The 16,748-nt window shown below is 48.4% G+C and overlaps 1 protein-coding gene across 1 annotated transcript in view; it reads left to right on the forward strand.

Annotated features, from left to right (window-relative positions):
• Positions 1 to 16,748, forward strand: part of BOC (BOC cell adhesion associated, oncogene regulated) — a 75,495-nt gene that overhangs the window by 39,910 nt on the left and 18,837 nt on the right. Inside the window, exons 5-6 of the mRNA XM_034669792.1 lie at positions 410 to 585; positions 1,227 to 1,505. Of these exons, the coding sequence (XP_034525683.1) occupies positions 410 to 585; positions 1,227 to 1,505 (455 nt within the window). The remainder of the gene's footprint in view (positions 1 to 409; positions 586 to 1,226; positions 1,506 to 16,748) is intronic.

The raw sequence follows: 16,748 nt of genomic DNA on the forward strand, positions 1-16,748 counted from the left end.
AAACAAGAGGTTCAGCGTGTATTACGCATACCACGGTAGTCTGGTATGGTGGCATGGCCTGCCATGTGGCCGTGGACACCTGGCATCCTTTAAGCACATGGTTCCCTACAGGTATGTGAGATGCTCTAATGCTGGGCTCCCCTGCCCTCCTTGCTGCCTGTACATGGGTCAAGCCTCTAGCACTCGTGCCACAATAAAATCCCCTTCTAGCTCAGGGGAGCCACTTAAAAGAAGCTTCTTTTAGATGAGAAATGACAGAAGAGTTTTCTTTGGTCTTCCAGCATCTGTTCCAGTCAACGTCTTGAATGTGGCTGGCATCTGTGCTGGAGGCAGGGGGCAACGGGACAGAGCCAGGCCCTGTGGCAGGCAGCCTCACTCACCAGGGCCATTTCTCTCTTTCTCACAACAGCGCGGTGCGTGGGATCGTAGTACCTCGTGGAGAGACTCTGCTGGCTTATGGGACGTTGGCTTGGACCCCTTGTGACACCGTGCTGCATGGGATGATGACAACTCAGAGAGACAAAAGGCCCGAGGTCACCCTCGCTTACCTCCTCTTAGCCACAGCAGGCTGCTTTGCTGACTTGAGTGAGTGCCTTCCTTCCCTTTCTCAGCCCGCCCCTCTGACAAGAGCACACTGCCCCCTCACATCGCATTCAGTAGGGACCCTTTAGAAAGGCCTTCCTTTTCCTGGATTTCAAAGACCCCTTCATTCCCACTGGCCTTCAGGGATACACTCAGTAATACAAGATGAGAGATCATCTCGACAGCCTCATATTGGTTGTATTTTGGTTTTTTAATCATTTCAAATGTATACCAGGGGAGGAGCAGTCATAACAACTGCCTTTAACTGAGCACTTAGCTATGAGATGACGGCAGGCAGTTGAGCTTCACAACTAGCCCGCGAGGCAAGTGTTACTAGCCCCACGTTACAGGTGGGAAACTGAGACACACAAAGGCGAAAGTGACGTGGCTCAGAAGCCGTGGCACTGGGGTTTGGGCCCAGGTCTGTCCAACTCCAAAGCCTAAGCTCTCGCCTTTACACCCTACTGCCACTCCAGTATGCCTTCTGAGAGCAAGTGCAGGTTGGGGAATGGACCCAAGGACCGTCGAGTTCCTCCGGGTCACTCAGCTCTGACAGGCCGCCTGGGGGATCTGCTTCTAAAATGGTCATGTGATGGGTTTTGTGGGGGTGTTCGTTCATGGCCACATCCCTGTTCTTCCTCCAGACCAGGTCCCTCAGGTCTCTGTCCAGCCTTCTTCCACGGTCCAGAAGCTCGGAGGAACTGTGATCCTGGGCTGCGTCGTGGAACCCCTGTGGATGAAGACCACCTGGCGCCTGAACGGGAAGGAGCTAAATGGCTCAGATGATGCTCTGGGCATCCTCATCACGCGCGGGACCCTCGTCATCACCGCGCTCAGCAACCACACCGTGGGACGGTACCAGTGTGTGGCCCGGATGCCGGCGGGAGCCGTGGCCAGCGTGCCAGCCACTGTGACACTAGCCAGTGAGTGCTGCTCCTTTGCTCCTGGGCCACGGTGCACTCTCTCTTCCTCCCTCCCATTCTCTCTCTCCCCCAGACCATTCATACCCTTTGTCTGTAGTCTTCGTATAAAAGGGGGCCTTACAGTTTGAAATTTCAAACCAGAGAGTGGTAGCTGCCTACCAGTCCCCAGAGGTGGAGGACCATTGTGCCCCTGGGGCGCTGCTCTCTAAGGAGGGGCAGTGTGTGGAGTGAGCATCTGGAAAGAGGGCAACTCGACATGGTTGAACTGTTTCCATGCCATGCCTTTCTGCTTTCCCTCCCGCTGTAGGTGTGGTTGTACCAGCTGCTCCCTGTCCTCCCCGTCCCGTCCCCCATACTCCAGCCTCATGGCAGTTATGGTCAGAGCACTTACAAGGCCATGTGTAAGAACAGAGCTGCCCAGCCCACGCTTGGCCCCCTATCTGTCTGAGGGGCAAGCGTATTCCAAATCCCTGATGAATAAATAGTAGAACACAATGAAAAGGAAACCGTGTGACAAAGAGTAAAGAAAACAGAAAAGAGGATGAGATTGGGGTGCAGTTTGGTCCAAGGAGGATGCCAGGTGAAGACTTTATACTACTCTTAATTTGTAATTACCACTTGAGTATATTATGGTACCCATGTGCAAAGCACACATTGCCTCATTTTCTATCCATTGTACATACAGGAGACATGACTTACCGATGAAATAAACTTCTGAAGGCTGCAGGGCAACCCCAACATCTGTTCTTATATGCTGAGTCTACAACCAGGAAATAATAAGAAGGACCTCTTCTTCCTTGGAGCCTTGTTCCCTCATGACCTAGCAGGGTCCCCTTACCCCTGACAGCCTTGCTTCAGACTTCCGTGTCACCATCGTCATCACCCTCCTGAGCGATGTGTGTTAGGAGTCATGCCTAAAGCAGCAAACTTCTGAAATGCTCCAGTTTGGCTGGAGTCCCTGGGGTGTGTGAGGCGTGAGTCCTGGAGGAACGTGTTAGGAGATGGGGAAGTAGCCCAGCACGGAAGAAAAGACCCCTCCCTGCCTTCTGCTTCTCAGGTCCCTGGAGGGACTTTACTCTGTGAGAGAACAGAGCAGAGGCTGCCGGCAATGTTCCTGTTTTCTTGGGAAACAGTCAAACAGCCCTGCCCTTTTCTCAGAGAAGGGAGAAGGCAGGGTGGATCCTCAGCGGCCACCCAGGGGACCAGGCTGAGCCTGGGCTGCATCTTGCAGCCTCCCCACACAGTGGGAGCCATTTTCCTTGGTGGCAGAAGGAACACATTGAATCTGAGCCCCAGGCCTCTGGGAAGCAGGCTGTGCATGCTCAGTGAGGAAGGCAGGCCCTGGGCCACCAGCTGGGCCCTCCCCTCGACCGGTGCTTGTGGGGTATGAGGAGGAGGGTAGGGGCAGGCTTAGTGAGGAGGGTTGAGGGTAGGGAGGGGTCATCTCATCACACAAGAAGGACTGAGGTCAGAGCTGCACTCCTACCATCACATTCCTCTTTTATGTTTTTCAATTATAGTGAAAATTACATTACAGAAAGTACGGAATTTATAGAAAATAACATTTCCCCTTAGCTCACCATCATCACATAACCACCATTTACCATTTTGGAGTATACCCTTCCAGCTTTGATCCATACCCATACTTTCTTTTTTTATTGAAGTATATGACTGACATACAGTATTAGTTTCAGGTGTACAACACTGTGATTTGACATTTGTATACATTGTGAAATGGGCACAATAAGTCTACTTACCATCTGTCACCATACACAGTCGCCATTACTGGTTGTATTCCCTGTGCTGTACAGTTTATCTCCATGACTTATTTTATGACTGGAAGCTTGGACCTCTTGATCTCCACCCATTTTTCTACCCGCCCCCCACCTCCTTCCCCTCTGGCAACCAGGACTCTATCTTCTGTGTCCATGAGTCTGGGTTGTATTTTGTTTTGTTTTTTAGGTCCTACCTATAAGTGAAATCATGGGGGATCTGTCTTTGTCTGACTTATTTCACTGAGCCTGATGGCATACCCATACTTTCACACTGTCATAGTGATCTGACCGTACTCTCTCCCCCTCAGCATTGTGTGGTAAGCATTTTCTATGGGCCATATGACCATATTTCCTTTTTCTTTTCTGTTGAGTATAAAATGCGTCCAGTAAAGTACACAAAGTGCACTAGTGAGTCAACAACCTGATACCTTTTTCATATGTATACCCCGGGTAACCATCACTCTAGCAGGTTCCCCTGTGCCCCTTACCTAGTCATCTGTCCCCCCAGCCTGCAGCAGAGCAGGATCAGAGTTACCAGCGGCCCTCGAACATCCCCTAAGTGGTTCTACCATATGTACTGATTGCTGGGCCATTAGGTCGTTTACAGTGATCCATTATTACAAGTAAGATGTGCCTTTTAGTAGCGTTCGTGCCTTTCAAGGATGCCGCTGCTCGTCTAGGACGGTTGCTCGTCTGCAAGTGGTCAGCATGTGTCCGTGAAGACTCAGGGAACTCCATAACCACTCATCTGGCCTCATTAGGAGCCAGGCCAAATGTTTTATCTGGAGGAAGGGATAGTTGGAGAGAAGATTTATGTTGGAGACCTCCTTCTACTTCAAGGTGTATCTGTGTGAGGAGAGACCATTTTTCGCCTTTATTTTTAAAAAAAATTCCTGGCCACTTCTTTCTGTGGTGCTTGAAGGGATCTGCAGTTGACATTGAGGACAAAGGGGAGGGTTTGGTTGCATCCCAGAAGGCACAGTAAGAGAAGAAGTGGCTTGTGCAGAAGCCCAGTGAGGCTTGCTTGAAAGCCAAGAACCGTTGGCTCGTCGTGGAGACATGAATCAGACGTGAAATGTTTGGAGCTGACTGGAGGGATGGAGAAGTGCTGGAAATGAGGAGAGCAGGCTCCAAGGGGCTGTGGCCATGGAGTGGAGCTGTAGCACCCCCCCCCCAGCTCGGAGGAGGCAGGGGGAAGGCGGGAGAGGCAGCAGAACAGGGTGCTGTCTTTGGGCTAATGCCATGGGGGATTTGGCCCAGACTCAGCAGTTAGATTAAGTTTCCGAAAGCACATTCCTGAGCAGAATGGGGGCTGTGTTTTGCTGGTTGGCTGATGGAGGGATGCTGAGTGGTGAAGGGATTACCGAGGCATGGTCTGCATTTAGAGGCAAGGCTGGGCAGTGGCATGCCCATGCACACGCACACACCCCCGCCCACACCCGCCCAGACTCAGCACTTAAGGCTTCCTTTTCCTCTGGCCTCTTCTGCATGCATTCAGATGTTCATCCTCAGACAGAGCACTTGCTATTTGGCCTACCTGGCAAGGTGCTGCCTCCTGTGTCTTCGTGAACTCCTAGATCACTAGGACCTTTCGATGGTGGGGGCTGGGACCTGGCTTGAGGATTCAGAGGTGTGGAGGAGGCCTCTAGCAAGAACTTTCCTGGTCCAGACCTCTTTGACTTAGATCCTGGGGGCTGAGGGTATGCTTGAACTTCACCCCTATCTGTGGACATTGGCTTCTGGTCTTCAGGTAAAGTGGAACCCATGTGGATAACCACCGTCTTCACTCCCTGTGGAGGTGTCTGTCGCACTCTCCTCTGTTGCAGAACTTTTTCTCCTATTGAACCTAAAGTTTATTTGTGGTAAATCTCTTGCTGCTAATGCCTCCCTTCAGACCACCTTGTCTAATTCTTGCTTTTCAAAATACTTTTGACTTTGATCTCCTTTCTTCCTGTCTCCTTTTTACAAGCTTTACACCAGGAGGCCAAACACTATATGTGGCTCAAGTGTTCCCACTCTCTGCACCTGAACCAACAGCAGACATTGCCAATGGACGCCATATTCCTTTTTTCTGTACTCTTGATTCAGCCTTAGAATTGTTCTCAACACAGTCCAGCAAGTAATCACAATTCAGCAGAGCTGGCATACAACGTGAAAGCTCTTTTCTATTCCTTACCTCTAATTCAAAAAACTTCTACATAATTCTTCATTTTAACTTTTTTCCATTTTCTTAAATTCTTTAATTCTCCCAATTATCCTGTCATCTGTAGGTCCCATTCGTTGTTGGAAATAAAACAGGTGTTAACTGGGTAGTAATTCTGTAACTGGGAACTTTAGTCCTCAAGCTAATGTGAAGTCTTAAGCTGATGCTGATTTAATTGAGACTGGATCTGTAACCCCCCCATAAGGCCTTTCAGCACTGAAACCCAGGCATGTACTCGAATTATCCTTTCTCTGGCCTCAGACGTCAGAAGGCGAGGGCGCTGATAGGAAAGGAAGGATCTCCCCTTAGGCAGCTGTCTCCATGACTCCAACTCTGAGGAAGGTCAGAAGGTGAGGTCACTTAACCCATGAATAAAAGGAAGAGACTAATTGGTATAATGGGGGAAAAAAAAGAAACTTAAAAAAAAAAAAAAAACTCTTAGGTTTAAGTTTTGACTCTGCCCTTAGGAGTTGATGTGACTTTGGGCAAGTCACTTAATCACTCAGGTTGCCACAACTCTGAAATGAGCAGAGTGCTACTTATAGCATCAGTATCATGGGTTTTTTGCTTTTGTATATGGTTTTATTTTGAGGATCAAATGATGTAATAGTTCAAAATAGTAATATTTTGAAGCATTTTATAAATTCGAGGCTTTATACTTTCGCGCATTTGGTGAGCGAACATTTGTGGAGTGTTCTCCTGCAGGAGGCCCAGGGGCTTGTGTCCGGCCCTGTGCTGCCCAGCTCCATTCTGGGAGCAGCCTTCAGAAGAAGGAGTCCAGGGAGTGGCAAAGCTTCCACCCGAGTCAGAGCCGAGAAAGAGGGCTGGCTTGTTGGGAAGAGAGAACTAACCCATTTCCTGTGAATTTCTCAGCAATGTGTATACACATGGTCTCCAACCCAGATTCCTACTTCCTGGCTGCTTTGGAGGGTGGTCATGGTGTCACTCCATTGCGTGTTGTCCCTGTAGCCACAGAGCTGCCCGTCTGTGCTCCTGATGGCTCACCACCCCTCAGTCTCCCAACCAGGTAGTTGTTGGTTTGTGCCGGCAGGCGGGGCTGCCCCTGGCCCTCAGCACGGGGATCCCGCAAGCAGGAGCTATGTTTCTTTCTGTTCAGTTCCCCCCAACTCGAGTTCCTATCAGACACTTCCTGCAGGTCTTCTAGGCTCAGACCCTGAACCAGAATACGCCCTAAGGACCACTGTGGACATGTCTTTACTGAAATATCTCTAGCTTTCTTTATCCGTGTTTGAGTCAGGTTCTCCAGAGAAGCAGAACCGCTTATACAGACATGTACACCTGGGAGATGTTGTGAGTTTGCTTCTAGACGAGTCACAGTAAAGTGAGTCAAATGAATTTTTTGGTATCCTAGTGCATATAAAAGTTAGGTTTATACTGTCCTGTAGTCTATTAAAGTGTGCAATAGCATTATGACTAAAAAAAAAACTATGTACCTTAATTTAAAAATACTTTATTTATTTAAAAAGGCTACTGAGCTTACAGGGAGTTGTAATCACTGATCACAGATCACCATAACAAATGTAATATTTCAAATCTTTTCATCAATATTATGAGAATTAATAAAACATAACAGAAAATGAGCACATGCTGTTGGCAAGTGGCACTGATAGACTTGCTTGACGCAGGATTGCCACAGACCTTCAGTTTGTTTAAAAAAAAAAGAGGTACAATAAAATGAGGTATGCCTGCATAGGTAATATGGAGAAGGAGACAAAGGCAAAAAAAGAAAGATTTATTTTAAAGAACTGGTTCACATGATTGTGGAGGCTGGTGAGTCCAGAATTCATAGAGCAAGCCAGCAGGCTGGAGATTCGGGAGTCCCACTGGCAAACCGCAAAGCACCCATTCTCCAGCAGTGAGTTCAGTGTTTGGATGTTTTGGAGATTGGTGTCCTGAGAATTGGGGGTGTGTTCAGCGTTTCCAGCAGAGCACAGGAAGACCTAACCCTTGCCTTTGAGGAGCTCTTAATCTCATGGAAAAAGATTGACTGCAGTAACGTGTTAACCCTAAAGCAAGTTGGGAGTTGAGCCTTAAACAGTATGTGTGGGACAATCTTTATCTCTCCCTTCTTGAGTTCTCTCATACCTTTCTCAGACCTTCAACAACTAAATTTAGCTCTTAGCACTGCATACTTAGAGTTAAACCCAGTGAAGTTTCTGGGACGATGCAGTTATGTCCACAGGGAGTGTAATGTCCATAGTGGGGTAATTCCATGGTGAGTTCAGTCACATCCTGAATGTAGCCCCCAGCTGATTGTCTCTCTCCTGCTACCCCATTGGATTCTCCCCTAACTCTCCCCCATTTCTCACTATTTCTCTTTTCCCTTTGGGAATGTATGTTCTGTGAGTAATAAAGGAAAACTCAGAGTGTTTTCTCCAATGCCAGTCCTCTCCGCCAGTCTGCTTCAGCCAGCCAGTGACTCCTTAACAAAACAAGAAGGAACCATTCGCTCCAAGGTGGGAAAGCATTTGTTGTTAGCTTAGGCATCTGAGGGAATCCTGTGCAAGCCCTTTGCTTTGCAGCAAATGGGCGGTGGCAGGAAGAAGAGTTGGGGAAGGAAAGGAAACACAGGTGGCATCCTGAGCTGGCCCAGGAGGGGAAAGGAGTCCGCAGCTGGAGGCCAGGCTTGCGATTCTGCCAAGCTGAGCGGGAGAGACCAAGGCAGCTCTACAGGGGGGTGGACACAGTTGGAAAGGGAGAATGAGCCTTAGTGTGAGATTTAGCTGTATGATACTGTAAGTTTTGTTTTACTTTGCTAATTGGACAAGAAAATTTGTGACCACTTAAACCCAAAAGGAACGAAGCAACTTGAACATCTAAATAGGAAATGACTAAGAAATACCTTACAGTATTAAACCAAAGTCCTGTTAACCAAAGTTCTGTTTTCTACTGGATACAGGCAGAAGTTCATGCCTCACAAGAATTTCCCCTGATGTTCTGGTGAAACCTTCAACACTAATCCCATCAGGCCTGGTGTGAGTGCCCAAACGTGTGGTGTGAGCTCAGCTCAGGGCATCATGGCAGCAACTGTCTGCCCCAAACAGCCAGGGTTCCAGTTCTCCATTTAGCGATGGTCACCGTTTACCAAAAGACCTTAAGTCCTCCGTGCATCTTCTACTAGGGACAAACTTACAACTCCTAAGCTTCTCCTCACCTCAACCTATTCTCTGCACACACAGCCACATGCTTATGTAAAAATCTTTGGTCCGTCTTCTAATCTAAGAGCGAAGGGAGGACATTGTAGTGTGTTAAGCAGGTGCCACCTACAAATTCAACGAGCTAGAGCAGACTTTGCTCAGGAAGGTGAGGGAAGCATTGATTGGCTTACTTGAAATCACTGGAGCCCTCTAAGGAACATGATGCAAGATGGTTCCTTTAACATAAAAAATCAAAAGAGCTGAAGAGTCCCTTGGCTCCCCCTTTTTTGTGTTTGGAAAGACTTAGAGATTTCTACTTTGACCTTGTTCTTACACTTTTAACCCTTCCTGGAATCTGGTAATAACCCTGAGAACAATAGAACAGTGAGTCTGTCCTGCAGGTGGGCCAGTGTTCACATCTAAGGTAAAGGACTGTCACTGAATAGTGAGAAAAAATGTAGGGGAAAGGGGGAAAAAAAATTGCTGAGGTGAAAACAGCGTGGTTTTTTTGTTTTGTTTTGTTTTGTTTTCTGAGGGAAAATCATGTTTAATGTTGGGTAACTCTGCTCCCTTACTAACAAACGTGAAGAGTCAGGAATCACAGAACAGGACTCGAGCTGTGGTGCAGCACGTAAGCCCGTCTCTCAGCCTCACCTCCCACTCTAGACCCACCAAACTTTGCTGCTTCCTCACCTCATCTCGCACCTTCCCCTTGTTTTTGGAACGGTGCCCCATCTGCCTGCAACACCGTCCTTTCCATTCCCGTTCCCTGAATGTGCCTATCTCCCTTGGGATAACAAATTCCTTCTCAGTTTTTAAGACTTGAGTATCTTATAAGATACTTGAGGGTCTTCTCTGGGAGTCTTTTCTCGATGCCCTCAACTTCCCAAGTCTGGAGTGGGGTCTCCTCTTCCCAGCTTCCTCACCACCCTGTGTTTGCTTCTGTAGCTCTCTCATTTGCCTGGAGGGCAGGGACTGCTGCCATTCATCTCTGTGACCACATGGCTTCCCCCAGGACCTGGCACACAGTGGGCCTTCAGTGAATGTCTAGAAAGAGGAAGACTCCCAGATAAGATGTGTTTGAAGTCTAGAAGGTCCAAGAGGGCATGCAAAAGGCGAACAAAGATTTCTTCACCAAACCCTGATCTATGAAGAGGCTTAAGGAAGTTAAAAAAGGGTGAAGCAAGGACTTAGGATATAAACAGTTTGAAGATACAAATAGATACAGGGAGGGTTCAGAAAAATTGATGGATGTCAGAAGCCTAAAGGGCTGTTTAAAAGGAACTGAGATGTTTGGAGGAAGCTCTGGAAACTTCGAAGGGAGATGCCAGTGAATGTGGCCCTGCGTCCTTCCAGACACTTTGTGGGGTACTCTCCGAGGTGGTGGGCAGTTTGCATCAGTAGCCACTGCTGCTTGTAGGAATATGTAGTTCCCAGGTGTGTGGGCAGAGAAAGTGGAACCACTGTGGCCCCTGCTGGCCTTAGGACAGTGTCCGTGCCTCCCACCCAGGGTTCTGTCTGTAAGGACCATGCTAAGGTTCTCCTCTCCATTCTTGCTGAGTGCCTTGGCCTCCAGTTTCTCTCCACTCCCTCTTCCTGTACAGGCTGCCAGGCTGCCAAAGATTCTGCCAGGATCCAGCTCTGGCTCTCATGATCCCAGACCACCAGGATTCACATTAATTTTCCCATTGCTAAGTTTATATTTGGTTGATCAGAGAAATATGTATGATGTGGGTTGTTGGCAAGTAAATCTTTTTTTTTCCTTCTCTTTTTCTTAAGTGTATTTTTTCAAACCATTTCATTCCTTCATCGAGTCCAAAAGAAACTCCCAAGTTCTGCTAACCAGCCCTACCTCATTGCAGCGCTGAAGTCAGATAGATGAGATGGTCTACAGACATCTTCCCCGTTCATCTGGCTGCCAGACTCTGGAGACATGGCTCCCATCCTTGCCTTGTCTTCAAGGATTAATCACATTTCTTGTTCTCTTATTTGTTAAAAAATATTTTTAATGATTTAAGCCAAGAAATTCCTGAAGCATTAGGCCAGTTTATTTCACATCATTTAATGACATTGCAAACCAGTTTCTTTTTATTTTCCCTTCTTCCTATCATGCTCCTCCCTTTATACCCTTTCTCCTCTCCTGCCCACCTCCGGGCTTGGCTTTGATCTTCTGCCCTCATCCTCCTAGTTCTTTCATCTTTCCTGCACACTCAGCTTTCTCCCGTGGCTCAAATCTGAGTGTAGACTGCACCTCAACTCAAGGGGAAAGAAAGAAACACAAGATGGAACAACTAATGTATTTGGCACTTGCAAGGGTCTTTTTTTTTACCCCCATGGAAACTGTTTTTATTTAAATAAGAGACAGCATGCCTTGCTTTCATCGGAAAGTGTGTTTGAAAAACTTCATGCCATGTTTCCATGGCTCTTAGGAGAGAGTTTTGGAGCCAAAATTATTTGTGTAATTGGACAGGCAGAAAAAACTCCTAACGAAAGCAAACATATTTACCCACTCTCCTGGCCTGCAGAGGGAGGACAAATACTCCCTCTGCCAACCCCTTCTGCCCTTTCTAAGTTGCTCTAGAGCTCAAGGTGACCTGATGTAGGCTGGAATACTGGTAGAGATGGTAAGGACTAAGCCTGCAGCTAATACTCTTAAAAATTATTGAACCCTCCCTTGTGTGTTGTTTTCACCTGTCTCATGTATCAGAGTAAAGATCCCTGAGGTTAGGAACTATATTTTTATCTTCATGATCTCTTCTGCAGTGCCTGACATACTGGACAATTCTGTAGCTCCTGGCCGAATGAATGAGTCAGTGTTGTCCGGGGGGGATGGTGTGTGCCAGATGTCTTCTGCGGAGTATACTGATTTTGCTCAGCCTTGTGGGTCGCAGTTCCATTTGGGTTCAGTGGTCTGTGAGACGGGGTACACACTGGCAAAAGGCTTCATCACTACCCAGAAGGCATGGCTTCTGAGATGGTTGCCCATGCCCCAGTGAACTCCATCCTTACTGGGCGCCAGGCTTTCTGGCCTCATGGAAGCACAGTTCGGCTCCAGGCTCTACTCCACTTCTGAGTTGATTGCCATGGCTTCCCACGTGCAGAGCACTTTATTTCAGAGGGCTGACCTTTCGGGTGCTGTCCAGGCATGGGTCCTCAGGCGACTCGGAGGTCGAGAGTAGTGTTGTGGTTATCTGCGCGTCAGTGCAGCAGTACAGGGCACAGGAGAGCCCAGGCATTGCCAGAGCCCACACAGGGAGGCAATGCTTGGGACCCTTCAGCTTCTCAAACTCCACCTCCAAGTCCATCCCGGGGAGCAGTGAGCCACGGGTTCCTCCAGAGAAGGCTCTTCATTTTACTTCTCTTGAACCTTTGCCATCTTTCAACAGGTCATCAAGGTGCAGGGAAGGGCTACAGAGTCAGCATGTCACGGAGGAGGACTACATTAGGGTAAAGTCTTTCTGTGCTTTGTGACGTTAGCCATAGATGCAGCAAGCCACCACAAAGACAGTTGAGGCCTGGAGGACCTGAGAGTTAAGGAGTAGAATTATCAGCCCAGAAACTTGCCGATGGCCAAAGGGCTCCTGAGCCATCCTGACAGCGTTGCCAAGTGAGCCCCATGCGGAGCCCCCACGATCTGGTGGATCCCATCCAGACCTCAGCAGATGAGTACAGGCTTGTCTTGAGGCAAGAGGGTGGGACAGGACTGACTGTACTTCAGAAATGCCTGGATGGGTAGAAAATTACTTTTTTTTTTTTTTTAAGTGTTCAGCTGAGCTCACGGAGTTGGGGATATTGGTGATGCCATGCAGCTTCCAGCCAAAGGCACGGTCTTACCTGACTTCTTACTTAACTGGACTTTGACTTGCGGCCTGAGAGAGGTCTCAGGGAGAGGAGGGTCAAATGAGGACACTCCTTGAAACTCCTTATGGGTTACACCAGGGGTGTTCTGCTCTGGTGCAGTGACCCCTGTAACTGGATGTGTAAATTCTATAACAGTTGGGGGGATAAGCCTACAATTAAGAGGTGACAGTTTTGTGTCATGGGAATTCATGACATACTATGATTTGATTCATAGCTCTGCTGAGCTGAAGGAAGGATCCAGGCTACAAGGTGAGAAGATATTCAAAGGGGCTTAAGATAAAACTTAATCTATTTGTAGTCTCGTGTGTGACCCTGGTGACGGCAGCCACACCACGTGCTTCTCACAGTTCTTGTTTTCCTCCCTGTTTCTCCTTGGCTCAGAAGGCAGGTGCCTGCTCTACCCTATAAATGTGGGAGGAAACCGGGAGCACGTCACATGGTTTGCGTCTGAACGAATCCCTGTCATCTGTATATCCAAGGGTCCTGTGGAAGTGACATATCAGCAGATACATCTTCCTTTAAGAAATTGAGGGCTTAGAAGGAAGGAACTGAGCAGGGTTCTGTACGGAGCCCAAACTATTTGGACTTTCTTAGAAAGCACTAAGTTCTGTGATAAGGAGACCCTGTAAACCCAGAGATGGCCCCAAAGACCAGGGCTTCTGGTCTGTTGAGAGCTGAGAAACAAGAGTGGGCCTATTGGCATTTGATTAGTGCAGACAAGTTAATAAAATAGCCAAAAGAATACACAAAGAGAGGATGCACAAGAGGGCTCTGGGGGAAGGTAAGAGGATTAAAGCTGCAGAAACATTCCTCTAATGGATTTCTCAAACACAGCAGCCCACAGGCAAGGGCAGGTGTCCTGTCAAACCATTTCCCCCTGAAACCCGATCCATCCATCCTTCTGCAGTGCAGCCTGTTAACCCCATTTGGAATTGAAGGGCCTGCCGCTAGGCCCAGGGAGGCGCCCACAGCCGCCCCGGGACTGGCCAGGAACCCGGCTTTGCAGACAAAGGGGCCTGGGAACAGGCTGGTTTCCTTCACTCGCAGCCAACTAGATCTCTGCCTCTGCCTCATCTGGTGGCTGATGAGGCCATTACTGATCACACGTCTCCAGCCCCCCAGTCTCCTTCCTGCCGAAAAACGCAAGAGAGCGGGTGCTCTGATTTTCAGATCCATCATCACTTTGTTATTCTGCCTTTGATCCCGTACTGAAACTCAACTTTTGCTCCAGCAGCCAAATTGGACGTGTTTGTCTAGTGAAGCAACAGCTGAGACTTAAGCTCGGGAGGAACAGGGAGGGGACAGGGCCAAGGACAGAACTACTGCTTATTTGTTTTGAAGCCAGGAAGGCAGGCCTGCCAGTAGGATGCCCAGCTGGGGTGTCCTCGGTCCTGCCCACGCGGGCTGTTGTGCACATGTTGGCATCAGAACAGAGGGGCTGTCTGGCCACACGGCTGACCGGTGCCCAGCTTTGTGCCTCCCCCACTGCACAGCCTTCTGTCTCCAACTTAGCAGTTGTCAGCGGGTGCAGAAGGAGCCAAGAGGAACGGGGGAGGGGGGGCGGCTATGTTGTGCAGTGCTGGGTCGGTGAGGTGGGTGCATGGAGGAGTGTGTGCCTTGCGCCTGGATAAGCTCTCAATTACAATGGGGCAAGAGCCTGGGCCATTAACATGGAGATGGCATTCTGGTGCCAAACTCCTTTCTTTCTTGTAAAATGATCTGTTAGGTTTAAGAATATCTTTGCTGGAGGCAAATTTCCTTGGAATGAAATAAAGCAGAGGAGGAAAAAACAAACTCAGAAACTCTTGGTGGAGTAGTTTAAGATTTATTGGACCGTGGAAGAGAGTGCTTCTTGGTGACAGGAATTTTCCAGACGCCCTTGAGCGGACAATCACAGCTCACTTTGTGGGGCGCCTCCTGACTTGGCAGGTAGAGCACACACTGTGCAGAGGAGGAGTAAGGACTTTGCATTGTTTAAGTGCATTGCTTTTGAAAAGCAGTTAGCAGAATATAGCCAGAGCATGCTGCTTGCAGGCCATCCACCGCCTCCCGTCGGCCGTATCTCCTTCCTCTCTGAGAAAAAACATATCCGCTGTCTCGGCTGAGAAGCTGGACTCCATCATTTTGGGGGTCTAATGCAAAATGAAAACATGCAGTCTTTTGTTCAAACGTTAAGGATTTAAAGACGGTGATAGCAGAGCATTAAGGTGAGCGCTGGCCCCGTCCACGCGCAGGGCCACATGCAGCCGCACAGAGCGCACTCCCAGGAAGCTGGCCTTGGGCTCAACCTTCCCAGTTGTTCATTCATTCAGCAAGGATTTACAGAGCATTTGCTGAATCCTGCATCCTGTGCAGTGGGGCTTGGGGTTGGGGCGTGGAGCGTGAAATTAATAGGCTGTCCCCTAGGAATTCACAGTTTAGTTGGAGTCAGATTATCACATATACAAAGTGAAACAAGGACGAGATAATTCTTTAAAAGCCCAGAAGGCTGTATACCCACCCAAAGGAAAGAATCCGTAAGTGAGATCTCCCCTGGACCCCCAGGTGTCACTTGTTTAGCCCGGAAAGTAAAAGAGGATGATAGAAATGAACGGGGCAGTCTGCCTGGTTTTGCCGTGCCACTGGCGAGCAGCACGTATTTCCTACTCCACCTTCGTTAGACCTATTTCATATCTCTTCTGTGACTCCAGAAGTAACCGCTCCAGCAGCAGTCTCTTTTCATAATAACCATACTTAGATAAAAGGTTCATAGAAAATGTGTTGTGCTATGCCTCTGTCCTTGAGCTTGCAGTGTAGACGAAACACAACTAGGAAATTTGAGTTCGTAGGCAACATAAATGGGCATCTTGACCTGATTTGAGGGTCCCAACTTCCAAGATAGTCCTTTATTCTGTCATCTGCTTAGGCCAGGCCCTGGGTTAGGTTCAGAGGACACATACACAAACAAGATTTGTTCCCTGCCCCTAAAAAGTTCACACCTAATACTGTAATCAGAGGGACAATGATCCTTTCATAGAAACAAAAGGGCTTTCCTATCCTGGCGTGGCTTGTCTAAAAGCTTCTGGAAAGTTCCATTAAGTGGGAAACCTTCTGACCTCACTGCGTGCCTTGATCGCTGGGCTCTCCTATGGTGACCATAGTTTGTTTTTGGTAATTACCTCTTATCTTCTGTGAGAAACCTGATTCCTGCCTGCTCCTGTCGCCTTCTTGCCTTCTCGGAATCTCCCAGGGAAACAACACAGGCAGGTGGAGTCTTGCAGCAGGATTGCAGTGAAAGCTCTGATGGCGTCCGTTCTCAGGAGCTGAGCAGAATTTGAAATGGTCAGCATTCACAGTTGGTGCCTCAAGGGCTTTCTAAGTGCCTTTATGAGGGAGCGTCTGGGTAAATAGTCTCATCTTTCTTATCTTATTCCCCTTTCATTTTATTTCTTCTCTTAAATTCAATCACAGTCCTGAAAATCAAATTTGGAATATTTTTTGCCCAAGTGTCCCATTTTTTTCAGCAACATCAGTGATTTGGCTCATGCAAAGAGTTTTGTTGTTTGAACTGTTAAGATTATTTGGGAAACATTCTGCTCTTGTTACAGATGGATTTCCATCCTCTCCCAGCTTAGATCCCAGTCTTGCCACCAAGCCAAGTCGGAAGAGATGGCCACCATGCTGTCAGACGCCGCAGCCTGGTGTCAGGACCCTCAGCTCTGCCATATTCCACTGCTGTTAGCCACACCGTGGAGATCCATCTTTGCCTTAGAAAGCCCTCGGAGCACCCACAGATCCCCCACCCCCAGCCCTGAGAAAGGTTTAGCCATGACAGAGAGTATAGCCCTGGGTAGCCTCAGCCTTCCTGTTAGAACCATGGTTGGCAATTGAGCGGACTCTCTGGCCTGTCACTTTTACTGGGGATGTCAAAGAAGAGCCAGGGAACTTGACTGGCACTGGAAAGAAGAGATCACAATTCTCTTTCATCATTCCCTTCAGTCTCAATTAGCTGAGCTGTGTCAGAGCATTTATGCCTTGATCATTGACCCATCTCCTGCCAGGTTCAGTAGGGCCATTGGGCTTGGCCAAGTTGCTGCCATGTCTCAGTGTAACAGAAGAGGACTGTCTGTGTCACAGGCATGTCCTGATGGAGTTATACATGTCCCCACCCTCCAGCTTATATCTACCAAGTTGAACTGTCCTGCAGTGAAGAGGGTCACACCTGGAGGAAGGACTCGGACCACCCCCAGAAAGCCCCCAGGGGGTG

This window comes from Ailuropoda melanoleuca, chromosome 1 (assembly GCF_002007445.2).
Source record: "Ailuropoda melanoleuca isolate Jingjing chromosome 1, ASM200744v2, whole genome shotgun sequence".
Lineage (NCBI taxonomy): Eukaryota > Metazoa > Chordata > Mammalia > Carnivora > Ursidae > Ailuropoda > Ailuropoda melanoleuca.